This window comes from Ranitomeya variabilis, chromosome 2, assembly GCF_051348905.1.
Source record: "Ranitomeya variabilis isolate aRanVar5 chromosome 2, aRanVar5.hap1, whole genome shotgun sequence".
Lineage (NCBI taxonomy): Eukaryota > Metazoa > Chordata > Amphibia > Anura > Dendrobatidae > Ranitomeya > Ranitomeya variabilis.
Window position 1 is genome coordinate 503,508,440 of NC_135233.1, and position 15,723 is coordinate 503,524,162.

General features: G+C 44.7%; 1 protein-coding gene across 4 annotated transcripts in view; it reads left to right on the forward strand.

Annotated features, from left to right (window-relative positions):
* Positions 1 to 15,723, forward strand: part of ANO3 (anoctamin 3) — a 704,489-nt gene that overhangs the window by 321,226 nt on the left and 367,540 nt on the right. For all 4 annotated transcript variants that reach the window (XM_077288029.1, XM_077288030.1, XM_077288031.1 and 1 more), the window contains exons 3-4: positions 10,441 to 10,565; positions 12,558 to 12,614. In XM_077288029.1, the coding sequence (XP_077144144.1) occupies positions 10,441 to 10,565; positions 12,558 to 12,614 (182 nt within the window). The remainder of the gene's footprint in view (positions 1 to 10,440; positions 10,566 to 12,557; positions 12,615 to 15,723) is intronic.

Below are 15,723 nucleotides of genomic sequence, written 5' to 3' on the forward strand. Positions count from 1 at the left end.
TTTTAGCTTTGTTGACTACGAACAGAATCAGATTTTCAAGAAAGGTGTCTGACCATACTGGTGGAGGTGTTGATGAGTGTTGCTGTACCTGATTGCACTCGGGGGACTTTAAATAAGTCTCAGAGAGAATAGTTCCAGATGCTTCATCTGTGGTTAGTCAGGATTCCCCGGTTGTAGAGCTTGGGTGTATTTTCCACACCGTCTATCACATGATAAGTGCATTAATGGAGTATCATCCCATAGGTAAACTTTGCCTGTAGCTGTATTACTCACCACAAAGGGGAATTGTATGAACCTCAAACCAAAAACATTTAAAGGTCAGAGCGAACAGTCGTCAAGGTAATCTAGGATACATCGCTAATTTCTAATTAATATTGTATTTACTTTTGTGAAAGACAGTGTTTGCGCCCCTTATTTTCCACTATATGTCACTCTAGCTGTAAATTTTTCCCGAGGGAACTGAAAAACACCTGAAACAGGACTTGAATTACCACATTTACTTAGCAAACACTGTCTTCAGCACCATAATTAAGTGACCCCCTTTGTTACTCATGTAAACTAAATGGCCAAACTGAATTTATAATTCAAACTGATAGACCCTATCACGGTGATCATGATAAAAAATTGTAAATAACCCCCTCTTTATCACCCATTTAGTTAGGGAAAAATAATAAAGTAAAGAAAATGTATTTATTTACATTTTCCCATTAGGGTTACAGTTGAGCTAAAGTGAGTTTGGCTAAAGTTAGGGTTAGGGTTGGGGCTAAAATTAAGGTTAGGGTATGTTTCCACATTAAGGATTTGTTCAGGATTTGCTGCGGATTGGATGCTGCGTACAGCCACAGCGTCCAATCTGCAGCATCCAGATGTTACAGCATAGTGGAGGGAATTTTATGAAATCCCGTCTCCACTATACGTGCCAGGCTGCATCCGGCGGCCCTGCATAACCGGACATTGGGCGCATCTTTCTAGACTGCAACATGTCTATTTATCTTGCGGAGATGCTCCGTCTCCGCAAGATAAATAACACAGTCTATGAATACGATGTGGTGATTCTGCATGTGTTCAATGAACACATGCGGAATCATAGTGCGTACAACAGGGGTAGCGCTTTGGATGGAGCGGAGTATACGCTGTGTACAAAGCGCAGTGATTATGCCCTGTGGAATCATACCCTTAGGGTTTGGGGCTAAAGTTAGGATTAGAGTTGGGATTAGGGTTAGGGTTGGGATTAGGGTTTGGATTAGGGTTAGGGTTGAGATTAGGGTTAAGGCTGGGATTAGTGGGATTAGATTTAGGGTTGGGATTAGGGTTAAGGGTATGTTGGGATTAGAGTTGGGAATAGGGTTAGGGTTGGGATTAGTGTTAGGGGTGTGTTAGAGTTAGGGTTAGGATTAGGGTTATGGTTAGGGTTGGGATTAGGGTTTGGGGTGTGTTGGGGTTAGGGGTGGAGTTAGAATTGGGGGGTTTCCACTGTTTAGGTACATAAGGAGGTCTCCAAATGCGACATGGCGCCACCATTGATTCCAGCCAATTTTGCGTTCAAAAAAGTCAAATGTTGCTCCCTCACTTCTGAGCTCTGCTGTGTGTCCACACAGTGGTTTACCCCCACATATGGGGCATCAGCATACTCGGGACAAATTGCACAAGTTTTGGGGTTCAATTTCTCCTGTTACTCTTGAAAAAAAAATTGCTGGCTAAAAAATCATTTTTGTGGAAAAAAATGTTTTTTTTATTTTCATGGCTCTGCATTATAAAGTTCTGTAAAGGACTTGGGCATTCAAAGTAATCACCACACATCTAGATAAGCTCCATGAGGGTCTAGTTTCCAAAATGTGGTTACTTGTGGGGGGTTCTACAGTTTAGGCACATCAGGGGCTCTCCAAACGCAACATGTTGCCCGCAGATCATTCCATCAAAGTCTGCATTCCAAAACAGCGCTCCTTCCCTTTCGAGCTCTGCCATGCGCCCAAACAGTGGTCCCCCCCACATATGGTGTATTGGCGTACTCAGAACAAATTGCAAAACAACACTGGTGGTCCAATTTCTCCTGTTACCCTTGTGAAAGTAAAAAATTGTGAGCTGAAAAATCATTTTTGAGGAAAATTTTTTTTTTTATTTTCATTGCTCTGGAATATAAACTTCTGTGAAGCATTTGGGGATTCAAAGTGCTCACCACACATCTAGATAAGTTACTTAAGGGGTCTAGTTTCCAAAATATTGCCACTTCTGGGGGGGTTCCACTGTTTAGGCACATCAGGGGCTCTCCAAACATGACATTGCGTCCGATCCAGTGGTGGGATTCAGCCGGTACGACCCGGTACGGGGCAGCCGTTTACTAAAATTTCTATCTGCCAGCGTTCCGGTAATTGAAAATGGTTACCACGCCCCCGGACCGCCTCCGGACCGCCCCCGGACGGGTTGCTGTGCTGCTGGTGGGGATTGTTCACCCCGGGAGGGTGTAAACTACAATCCCCATAATGCAGTTCGCTCACACCGGAAGCGCCTCTACTGCAGGGCACGGGTAGAGTGGCGGTTAATGTGAGTGGCCGAGATAACTAGTAAACGCAGTGGCATGGTGGGAGGAGACTGGGAGCTATCGGCTGCCATGGTAACAGTGAGACGCCCCGTGCTGTGCAGCAGCTGCGGTTCCGGCCTGAGCGCGGCTTTGTTATGAGTCCCACTCCCAGCAGGAGCCGTGTATGAGGCGGCCCGGCGCTGCGCTATGGTGAGTGAGCCCATCATCTGGGGTCCTCCAGGGTCATGTGACCGGCGCCTGGGATTCACTGCTGACTTCTGTATTTCAGGCTGCCAGGAATAAGGCTGGATTTAAGGGTGAGTGCGCCGCTGTGTACTTGTCACTTAAGGTGCCGTTACACTGAGCAACTTACCAGCGATCGCGACCAGCGACGTGATCGCTGGTAAGTTGCTGTGTGGTCGCTGGGGAGCTGTCACACAGACAGCTCTCTCCAGCGACCAAGCGACTTCGGCATCGCTGAAACTGTCTTCAGCGATGCCGAAGTCCCCATGTAAAAAAAAAAAAAAACACACTACATACGCACCTTCTGTCGTCCTTCATGTCCCTCGGCGCTTGCCGCACTGACTGTGTCTCAGCGCCGGCCGGCCATAACAGTGGTGCCCAGCGGTGAACCGCTGTTACTGCAGGTTCACCGCTGGGCTCTGCTTTACGGCCGGACGGCGCTGAGACAGTCAGTACGGCAAGCTCCAGGGGACGTGACGGACAACAGACGGTGAGTATGTAGTGTTTTTTTTTTACTTTTACCATGGTATCCATGGTAAATATCGGGTTACTAAGCGCGGCCCTGCACTTAGTAACCCGATGTTTACCATGGATACCAGTGAAGACATCGGTGGATCGGCGTCACACACAGCGATCCAGCGATGTCAGCGGGAGAGTTGCGACGAAAGAAAGTTCGTCCACTCTCCCTGCAACCAGCGATATCCCAGCAGGATCCAGATCGCTGCTGCGTGCCAAACATAGCGATATCGCTATGCAGGACGCTGCAACGTCACGGATCGCTGGCGATATCGCTGCAACCTCGCCCAGTGTGACGGTACCTTTAGGGATTTGCAATATTTCCTATGAATTATGTGAAGGACTGGTGCAGTAATTACCCAAACATACCTCTCCGGACGTTATAGTCCCCAGCATGAATCTGCCAGGGCATGCTTGGAGTTGTAGTTCTACAACTGGACACTGCATAACTTACAAGGTTTTGTCAAATTTAGCAATTTTCAAACTCAATTTTTGTGCCCTTAAGGCCGGGATCACACACAGGGCCGTATTTGCCACTAGGCACGTGAGGGCACGTGCCTAGGGCGGCGACATTGCGGGGGGGGCGGCACCTGAGCAAGGTTTTTTGTTTTTTTTTAGTTCCAGGTCACAAACGCGACCGACCGCCCCCGCCCGCCTCCGAGTCCCACCCTCCCTCCTTGAAGACGATACTCACCCTACTCCAGCGATGCCTGGTCTCAGCATCTGTAGCGCGTCCAGAGTGAGCGGTCACGTGGTACCGCTCATTAAAGGTCATGAATATGCGCATATTCATGACCTTAATCAGCCGTACCACATGACCGCTCACTCAGGAAGAAGGCGCTGCGGCGGGACAGAGCCAGAGGGAGGATGTCGGCGCAGCCGCGCGGTGTGTGGGACAGCTGACAGGTGAGTATGGGGGGCGGAGGGATGAAGGAGGAAGGTAAGCCGCCCGAGCCATGCAAGATGGGAGATGGAGCGGGGGAGGGGGTGGAGAGATGAGCCATGCATACCGGGGAGTATGAGCCATCAGCCATGCATATGGGGGGGGGAATATGAGCCATCAGCCATGCATACAGGGGGGGGAATTATGAGCCATCAGCCATGCATACAGGGGGGGGGGAATTATGAGCCATTAGCCATGCATACAGGGGGGGGGAATTATGAGCCATGCATACGGGAATATGAGCCATCAGCCATACATACGGGGGGGGGGAATTATGAGCCATGCATACAGGGGGGGGTGGAGAGATGAGCCATGCATACGGGGGGTGGAGAGATGAGCCATGCATACAGGGGGAGGTGGAATATGAGCCATGCATACAGGGGGGAGTGAATATGAGCCATGCATACGGGGGGGGAGTATGAGCCATGCATACAGGGGGGGGTCATTATACAGTATGGAGAACTGTGTGTGGCCATTATACAGTATGGAGCATCATGTGTGGCCATTATACAGTATGGAGCATCATGTGTGGCCATTATACAGTATTGAGCATCATGTGTGGCCGTTATACAGTATGGAGCATCATGTGTGGCCATTATACAGTATGGAGCATCGTGTGGCCGTTATACAGTATGGAGCATCGTGTGGCCGTTATACAGTATGGAGCATCGTGTGGCCGTTATACAGTATGGAGCATCATGTGTGGCCGTTATACAGTATGGAGCATCATGTGTGGCCATTATACAGTATGGTCCATGACTTTAATACCGTATGTCACAACGTATTCTTGTCATTAAGGGAGACAAACTGCTTCCAAAAATATGAATCGTGCCACTGGGCGTGGCTTATTAGTATTGGCGGGGTTATTGAAAATGGGCGTGGCCAAAATTCCGGCCGCCGCGACTTAGAGGACCTGTTGTTAAAAATTTGAATCCCACCCCTGGTCCGATCTCAATTCCAGCCTATTCTGCATTGAAAAAGTCAAACGGCGCTCCTTCCCTTCTGAGCTCTGCCGTGCACCCAAACTGTGGTTTACCCCACATATGGGGTATCGGCGTAATCAGGAAAAATGTACAACTTTGTCAGTCTAATTTCTCCTGTTACCCTTGTGGAAATAAAAATTGGGGGGAGAAATGATCACTTTTGTGGAAAAAACAAAAATTTTTTTTTTATGGCTCTACGTTGCAAACTTCTGTGAAGCACTTGGGGGATCAAAGTGCTCACCACACATCTAGATAAGTACATTAAGGGGTCTAGTTTCCAAAATGGTGTCACTTGTGGGGGGTTTCCACTGTTTAGGCATATCAGGGGCTCTCCAAACACGATATGGCGTCTGATCTCAATTCTAGCCAATTCTGAATTGAAAAGTCAAACAGCTTTCCTCCTCTTCCAAGTTCTGCCATGCGCCCAAACAGTGGTTTGCCCTCACAAATGGGGTGTCGACATATTAAGGAGAAATTGCACAACAAATTTTGTGGTTCATTTTCTCTTTTTACACTTATGAAAGTAAAAAAAAATTGGTTCGGAAGTAAAATGTTTGTAAAAAATGTTAAATGTTATTTTTTTCCTTTCACATTGCCTCAGTTCCTGTGAAGCACATAAAGTATTAATAAACTTCTTGAATGTGGTTTTGAGCATCTTGAGATGTGCAGTTTTTAGAATGGTGTCACTTTTCTGTCGTGTACACCCCTCAAAGTGACTTTAAATGTGAGGTGGTCCCTTAAAAAATGGTTTTGTGAATTTTGTTGTAAAAATGAGAAATCACTGGTCAACTTTTAACCCTTATAACTTCCTAACAAAAAAAATGTTGTTTCCAAAATTGAGCTGATGTAAAGTAGACATGTGGATAATGTTATTTATTAACTATTTTGTGTGACATACAGTCCAGACCAAAAGTTTGGACACACCTCATTTAAAGATTTTTCTGTATTTTCATGACTATGAAAATTGTACATTCACACTGAAGGCATCAAAACTGTGAATTAAAACATTTGGAATTATATACTTGTGTGAAACAACTGAAAATATGTCTTATATTCTAGGTTCTTCATAGTATCCACCTTTTGCTTTGATGACTGCTTTGCACACTCTTGGCATTCTCTTGATGAGCTTCAAGAGGTAGTCACCAGGAATGGTTTTCACTTCACAGGTGTGCCCTGTCAGGTTTAATGAGTGGGATTTCTTGCCTTATAAATGGGGTTGGGACCATCAGTTGTGTTGTGCAGAAGTCTGGTGGATACACAGCTGATAGTCCTACTGACTAGACTGTTAGAATTTGTATTATGGCAAGAACATAGCAGCTAAGTAAACAAAAATGAGTGGCCATCATTACTTTAAGAAATGAAGGTCAGTCAGTCCAAAAAATTGGGAAAACTTTGAAAGTGTCCCCAAGTGCAGTGACAAAAACCATCAAGCGCTACAAAGAAACTGGCTCACATGAGGACCGCCCCAGGAAAGGAAGACCAAGAGTCACCTCTGCTTCTAAGGATAAGTTTATCCGAGTCACCAGCCAGAAATCGCAGGTTAACAGCAGCTCAGATTAGAGACCAGGTCAATGCCACACAGAGTTCTAGCAGCAGACACATCTCTACAACAACTGTTAAGAGGAGACTTTGTGCAGCAGGCCTTCATGTTAAAATAGCTGCTAGGAAACCACTGCTAAGGACAGTCAACAAGCAGAAGAGACTTTTTTGGGCTAAAGAACACAAGGAATGGACATTAGACCAGTGGAAATCTGTGCTTTGGTCTGATGAGTCCAAAGTTGAAATCTTTGGTTTCAACCACCGAGTCTTTGTGCGATGCAGAAAAGGTGAACGGATGGACTCTACATGCCTGGTTCCCACCGTGAAGCATGGAGGAGGAAGTGTGATGGTGTGGGGGTGCTTTGTTGGTGACACTGTTGGGGATTTAATCAAAATTTAAAGGGAACCTGTCACCTAAATTTGGCGGGACCGGTTTTGGGTCATATGGGCGGGGTTTTCGGGTGTTTGATTCACCCTTTCCTTACCCGCTGGCTGCATGCTGGCCGCAATATTGGATTGAAGTTCATTCTCTGTCCTCCGGAGTACACGCCAACGCAAGGCAATATTGCCTTGAGCAAGCGTGTACTCCGGAGGACAGAGAATGAACTTCAATCCAATAGTGCGGCCAGCATGCAGCCAGCGGGTAAGGAAAGGGTGAATCAAACACCTGAAAACCCCGCCCATATGACCCAAAACTGGTCCCGCCAAATTCAGGTGACAGGTTCCCTTTAAGACATACTGAACCAGCATGGCTACCACAGCATCTTGCAGTGGCATGCTGTTCCATTCGGTTTGTGTTTAGTTGGACCATCATTTATTTTTCAACAGGACAATGACCCCAAACACACCTCCAGGCTGTGTAAGGGCTATTTGACCAAGAATGAGAGTGATGAGGTGCTACGCCAGATGACCTGGCCTCCACAGTCATCAGACCTGAACCCAATCGAGATGGTTTGGGATGAGCTGGACCGCAGAGTGAAGGCAAAAAGGCCAACAAGTGCTAAGTATCTCTGGGAACTCCTTCAAGATTGTTGGAAGACCATTCCCGGTGACTACCTCTTAAGGCTCATCAAGAGAATGCCAAGAGTGTGCAAAGCAGTCATCAAAGCAAAAGGTGGCTACTTTGAAGAACCTAGAATATAAGACATAATTTCAGTTGTTTCACATTTTTTTGTTAAGTATATAATTCCACATGTGTTAATACATAGTTTTGATGCATTCAGTGTGAATGTACAATTTTCATAGTCATAAAAATACAGAAAAATCTTTAAATGAGCACAAACTTTTGGTCTGTACTGTATCTCTCTGATTTAAGGGCATACAAATTAAAATTTTTAAAATTGCAAAATTGTAAACATTTTCGCCATAATTTCATTTTTTCATAAATAAACGCAAGTAATATCGAATACATTTTACTACTAACTAGTGTTGAGCATTCCGATACCGCAAGTATCGGGTATCGGCCGATATTTGCTGTATCGGAATTCCGATACCGAGATACGATACTTTTGTGGTATCGGGTATCGGTATCGAAACAACATTAATGTGTAAAATAAAGAATTAAAATAAAAAATATTGCTATACTCACCTCTCCGACGCAGCCTGCACCTTACCGAGGGAACCGGCAGCGTTGTTTGCTTAAAATTCGCGCTTTAACTTCCTTACTTGAAGTCCCGGCTTGTGATTGGTCGCGCGCCGCCCATGTGACCGCGACGCGACCAATCACAGCAAGCCGTGACGTAATTTTAGGTCCTTCAGGATTTTAAAATTACGTTCCGGCGTTGTGATTGGTTGCGTCGCGGTCACATGGGCGACACGACCAATCACAAGCCGTGACGTCACGGGAGGCAGGACACGCGCGCATTTTGCGCGCGTCTCCTGCCTCCCGTGACGTCACGGCTTGTGATTGGTCGCGTCGCCCATGTGACCGCGACGCAACCAATCACAACGCCGGAACGTAATTTTAAAATCCTGAAGGACCTAAAATTACGTCACGGCTTGCTGTGATTGGTCGCGTCGCGGTCACATGGGCGGCGCGCGACCAATCACAAGCCGGGACTTCAAGTAAGGAAGTTAAAGCGCGAATTTTAAGCAAACAACGCTGCCGGTTCCCTCGCTGAAGTCCAGGCTGCGTCGGAGAGGTGAGTATAGCAATATTTTTTATTTTAATTCTTTATTTTACACATTAATATGGTTCCCAGGGCCTGAAGGAGAGTTTCCTCTCCTTCAGACCCTGGGAACCATCAGGAATACCGTCCGATACATGAGTCCCATTGACTTGTATTGGTATCGGGTATCGGTATCGGATTAGATCCGATACTTTGCCGGTATCGGCCCATACTTTCCGATACCGATACTTTCAAGTATCGGACGGTATCGCTCAACACTACTACTGACATGAAGTACAATATGTCATGAAAAAACCATCTCAGAATCACCGGGATTCGTTAAAGCGTTCCAGAGTTATAACCTCATAAAGGAACAGTGGTCAGAATTGCAAAATTTGGCCTGGTCATTAAGCTGCAAATTGGTTCCGTCACTAAGGGACTAAGCTGAACATCCCTTTCACATATAGTAAGTGACTGGTTACTTTGTACAGAGTTCACCAATTACACAAAACGATAAAGAATTTTGCCCTTCCATGTTGTATGCTGATACTCATATAAAAGATAAGGCCTCCTGGAGGGCAAGTATTCCCCTTTCTGTTCTTTCTGCAATATCAAGTAAAGAACGAAACATCTTCAGTAGCACCATTACAGAATGTGCCCTATCTAAACAGATGGGCCAGCATTTGGAATTCAAAGCTGCTCAATTAATTTTTTTTTTGCTATCAAATTGAATAGTCTCAGTAGTCCTCCACTTGTCATCACAGCGTTGTTTACAATAAGAGGTAACATAGGCAGAATATATATACATGTGCTTCTTACAAAATTAGAATATCATCAAAAAATTAATGACTTTTGGGTTGTCATTGGGTTCATCAACATTAACTGACAGGTTCTCTTTAATGATGGGCGTGCAGGAATAAGATGTGACTAATTCATTAAGAAGCGCAAGCCACTTAATAAAACACCTCTTAACCCTCTTTTTTCCCCTCTATGCACCTCGCCAGACATATTATTCCAGTCAGGGACTAGAGTACAGTTCTGGCATAGGTAAGAACTACTAAATTACGTAGATCCACTTTGACAGATCTGGTGTGGACTGGCATGAAAACAGTAACTGAGTGTTGTGCAAAAGTCATGCAAATCTTGAAAGTTTTTTTACACGAGAAATTTATTTTCTGTTCACATATTGCAGCAACATTACATTTTTTTTGTTACAATTGCATAAAAAAATTAAGTTTTCAATTTTTTGGAGGTAATAATAACACTGCAATTCTACCATGACCTAAAAATGCAACATTTGCCTCTACAAGGAAAAGAATCCATAAGAACCTAAAAAGTAGAAGTTTACAAATTGTAAAATTTTCCAAATTTTCAGTAAATTTTACGTTTTTTAGTAAACAAAAACATAGAAACCTAAATTTACCACTAACATTAAGTACATTGTGTAATACAAAAAGCAATCCAGAGCTATTAACACGTTAAGTGGCACAAAGCTATATAAGGAGGGACAAAACTGACTGTGACAGGAAGGGGTTAAGAACTAACAACATTTTACAAGGATCTGATATAACAAGCGTGTTCCCTATTCAGATTCTACAAGAGATGCGTACACTGATGACTCCGAACATGGGACGTACGACTGCCGCACCGATCAATCTCTGCTTATTCAGCACAAACTTAACAGACAGAAACAAGCCTCTCGGAAATCTCAAAAGGTAATCCAGAGTCCTCGTCCCCAATCGATATGTGTGCAGGTTTTACATTCTGTACACACAACTTATGTACAGATAGCAATCAATTACATCACAGCATGTTAATAAGAGGTTCGCAGAAGCTGCAGGCTCCTCATATAGCATGATAAGCACTCAGCAGGACCTGCCAAACCTATCACCAGAAGATTATCCTCAGAACGATTACTGTAAGATTCAGGAAAAGCTATACCTGGATTAGGACTTATTGTTCTCAAAGTAGATGGTCAGATAGATAGATGATAGATAGATAGATAGATAGATAGATGATTGATAGATAGATAGATAGATAGATAGATGATAGATAGATAGATAGATAGATAGATAGATAGATAGATAGATAGATAGATAGATAGATAGATATAAAAATGGAAAGTGAAAAAGCAACACAAGAAACGATCATTGGGTGCAAAAGCCTTCCAGGCATGTACCAATCCTTAATATATACTGTATATCCAAAAAAAATGAAAGCAGCACACCATAGTAGAGTAAATTCATGTGCAATTTAACCCCTTCATGCCGCGGCCCTTTTTCGTTTTTGTGTTTTCGTTTTTCGCTCCCCTCCTTCCCAGAGCCATAACTTTTTTATTTTTCCGTCAATATGGCCATGTGAGGGCTTATTTTTTGCGGGACGAGTTGTACTTTTGAACGACATCATTGGTTTTACCATGTCGTGTACTAGAAAACGGGAAAAAAATTCCAAGGGCGGTGAAATTGCAAAAAAGTGCAATCCCACACTTGTTTTTTGTTTGGCTTTTTTGCTAGGTTCACTAAATGCTAAAACTAACCTGCCATTATGATTCTCTAAGTTATTACGAGTTCATAGACACCTAACATGTCTAGGTAATTTTTTATCCAAGTGGTGAAAAAAAATTCCAAACTTTGCTTTAAAAAAAAAAAAAGTGCCATTTTCCGATACCCGTAGCGTCTCCAATTTTTGTGATCTGGGGTCGGGTGAGGGCTTATTTTTTGCGTGCCGAGCTGATGTTTTTAATGATACCATTTTGGCGCAGATGCGTTCTTTTGATCGCCTGTTATTGCATTTTAACCCAATGTCGCGGTGACCAAAAAACCGTAATTCTGGCGTTTCGGATTTTTTTCTCGCTACGCTGTTTAGCGATCAGGTTAATGCTTTTTTTGAATTGATAGATCGGGCGATTCTGAACGCGGCGATACCAAATATGTGTAGGTTTTTTTTTTTTATTGTTTTATTTAGGATGGGGCGAAAGGGGGGTGATTTAAACTTTTATATTTTTAACATTTTTTTCACATTTTTAAAAACTTTTTTTTTTCACTTTTGCCATGCTTCAATAGCCTCCTAGGGAGGCTAGAAGCAGGCACAGCCCGATCGGCTCTGCTACATAACAGCGATCATCAGATCGCTGCTATGCAGCAGAAATGCAGGTGTGCTGTGAGCGCCGACCACAGGGGGGCGCTCACAGCTACCGGCGATCAGTAACCATAGAGGTCTCAAGGACCTCTATGGTTACCTTCCTGATGCATCGCCGACCCCCGATCATGTGACGGGGGTCGGCGATGCGCTCATTTCCGGCCGCCCGGCCGGATGCGGTAGTTAAATGCCGCTGTCTGCATTTGACAGCGGCATTTAACAGGTTAATAGCGGCGGGTGAATAGCGATTTCACCCGCCGCTATTGCGCGCACATGTCAGCTGTACAAAACAGCTGACATGTCGCGACTTTGATGTGCGCTCACCGCCGGAGCGCACATCAAAGCAGGGGACCCGACATGCGCCGTACATGTACGGCGCATGTCGCGAAAGGGTTAATTGCCCATCCGGCGATGTTTCGGTCCCAAAAATGTGGACCTTTTTCAAGGCTTAGATAAATAGATAGATAGATAGATAGATAGATAGATAGATAGATAGATAGATAGATAGACCGACCCTAGGTATTGTACATAACGTACCGGTACTAATATTGTGCTCAATCTTTTTTCAGAGTAAAGAAGATACAATGAACAGAGAAAAGCAGAGATTCCCGTCACACTCGGATCCGGTAGGGATATGTTACTTTTGTATTATTTACTCCAGGTTTTCATGCTAATGGAGTTATCAATACTATTAGTTGTATGAAGTGTCGATATGTTGCTTCTAGTGAGTGTTCGTCAGGTTTCTAGTCTCTTTCTGTAATTCTGCAGCCACTTATTTGCCGTGACCTCCCTCCTATGTCTGTGTGATGCGCAGTGAACCGTCTGCTCATTTCGCTATATAGGTGGATCATCTGTATGTGTTTTACGTTGTAGATATTTTATGTCTGCAGTAATCTGTTCTCTATTTCGTTTTATCATTTCACGGAATATTCCTAAAAGTTCATTTACCAGGAGAAAAATATTCATGTATTAATCATTGAAAGGATAAAGGAAACTATTCTGTTTCCACACATCCGTACATGGGGTAATAGTGTCCATTCCGGTGAAAAAAGCACGGCAGACTTTGACCTCATTACACTTTAAAGACATTTCCTTGTCATGTGGTAGAAGCTGCTGAGCACACACATGCTGTGTAGTATTGGAGCACTTAACCAATGGAACATATAAGAGCTTTAACATGAGAGCTACATTTACATCTACTCAATAGTCAATACATGTAAAAGCACACCACTACCAATGGAAAAAAGGACTTCACCTTAGTCATATAGATCAGACAGGTCTGTCAATGTATTCACAATTAAAGAGGTTGTCCCAACGTTGACTTCTAGAGAATATGCTCTACATTTAAGTGCAATAGGGTTTTATCCAAATAACAATGTAACGTATAAAGCAGTGATTGCTCACCTAGTTTGGTTGTGTGAGACATAACACTAGTAGACTTTCAAATTATAGGTTTTCCAGCTGCTGTAGCTCCAAAGAGTGGAAAATCCATCTGAAATGTGTGCAACCTGTGCTGGTGGTAGTGTGTCCACAAATAATTCCAATATGCAGTCTAGAGAAAACAGTGCGGTCTATTCTCAACGCGTTCTGAAGTTCTCAAAACTTCTTCATCAGGAGGGCCACAAATATACCTACAACTCAGATAACCTGAAGGTTGAAATTATATAACTCCATTAATTCCTCATCGCTTTACAGACATTATCATCGCTGTCTCCATTGGGGCTCACAACTAGTGTTGAGCGATACTTTCCGATATCGGAAAGTATCGGTATCGGAAAGTATCGGCCGATACCGTTAAAATATCGGATCTAATCCGATACCGATACCCGATCCCAATGCAAGTCAATGGGACGAAAATATCGGAATTAAAATAAACCCTTTATAAACTTGTAGGTTCATTCTACATGAAGGAAAACAACTAAGAATAATGTAGGATGTATTGGGGGACGTGGCGGAGACATTAAAGGCACAGAGGTTTAGCCCAATGTAATAGAATAGCAGGTTTTTTATTTTTTTTATGACGTTCGGCGGTAGAAAGATTTTGACTATGTTAATTTTTTTTTTTTGTCAGATATTGATGTTTCACTACTTCCACGCCCTTCACCTTCTTTTTTACTTCTCCCACACTTTCTTCTTCATTATCCTCATCATAAGCTTCTTTGACATCAACTTCTTCACCTTATTCATCTTCTTCTTCATCTTCTACCTATTATTTTTTTTGTTACATTGTTCATATTCTTTTTTTATTTTACAATTATCTTCTTCATATTCAACTTCTTCATCATATTCTTATTTGTGACAGGCATTCCCGTAGTTGTTATCTATAAAAGTTTGAAGATTACACCTTCCGTTCTGCCTGTCACAAAAGAGTTACATTTGTCCGCGTTCAGTTTGGCCTGCAGCATCAGGCTTTATCCAGGGGCACCACGAGGAGGAACGGACTTACCCCCATACACTGCTTAGTCTTCTTCTGCTTATAATTTAGATAATATCTTTTGCTCTGATATTTAGTCTTATGCTTAATGTTCTTCTGCTCTTTGTTCTGCAGCCTCTTGTTCTTCTGCTTCTCGGTCTCCCATGTCGTCGTCGTCTCCAGGGTCGTCGTCTCCGGGGTCGTCGTCATCGGGGTGGTCTTCAGGGTCATCGTCTCCAGGGTCGTCGTCATCTCAGTGGCTGTCGTCTCTGGTGTCGTCGTCATCTTAGGGGTGGTCTTCCGGGTCATCGTCTTTAGGGTCTTGAACTTGGAAATGTAGCAGAAGGTACAAGAAGGCTGAGAAAATGCCGAGAAACAGCTGATGGAACTGGAACTCGGATGGCTACCCGAAGGTCCAAGAGCCAATGGAACTACCGAGGACCAGCTGACGTTACTGGAACCCGGTTACTAAGCAGGAGGTACCCGTGCCTGAAAGCACTACCAAGGACCACCTGACGTTGGTGGAACTCGGATACCCAGAGGGAGGCACCTAAGCCAAAGGCTCTGCCCGGAACCAGCTGACGGTACTGGAACCAGGATGGGGAGCAGAAGGTACAAGAGTAAAATACACTGCCGAGAACCAGCTGACGGTACTGGAACCCGGATGGGTAGCCGAAGGTCCAAGAGCCAATGGAACTACCGAGGACCAGCTGACGTTACTGGAACCCGGTTACTAAGCAGGAGGTACCCGTGCTGAAAGCACTACCAAGGACCACCTGACGTTGGTGGAACTCAGATACCCAGAGGGAGGCACCTAAGCCAAAGACTCTGCCCGGAACCAGCTGACGGTACTGGAACCAGGATGGGGAGCAGAAGGTACAAGAGCAAGTGTCTGCGTGGCTTTTGCAGGACACGATGCCGGCTGCACAGCAGGGGAACAGCTGGCGGTGCTGAACCCCACTGACACATTGGCTGGTGTTTTTCTCTGTGCAGCTAGCAGTACCGGGCCCCAACTGGCGGTGTTAGAGCCCGGGGTCAGCAGGAGGAGGAGATGGAGCAGAGTGTAGGCCGAAGCCTGCACTGGCGGCAGCTTTGGGTGTGTTGTGCCTGCGTGGCTGTTGCAGGACACGTTGCCGGCTGCACAGCAGGGGAACAGCTGGCGGTGCTGAACCCCACTGACACATTGGCTGGTGTTTGGCTCTGTGCAGCTAGCAGTACCGGGCCCCAACTGGCGGTGTTGGAGCCCGGGCTCTGCAGGGGGAGCAGAGTGTAGGCCGAAGCCTACTTGAACCAATTTCAAAGGTAACCTTTAACCCCCCCTC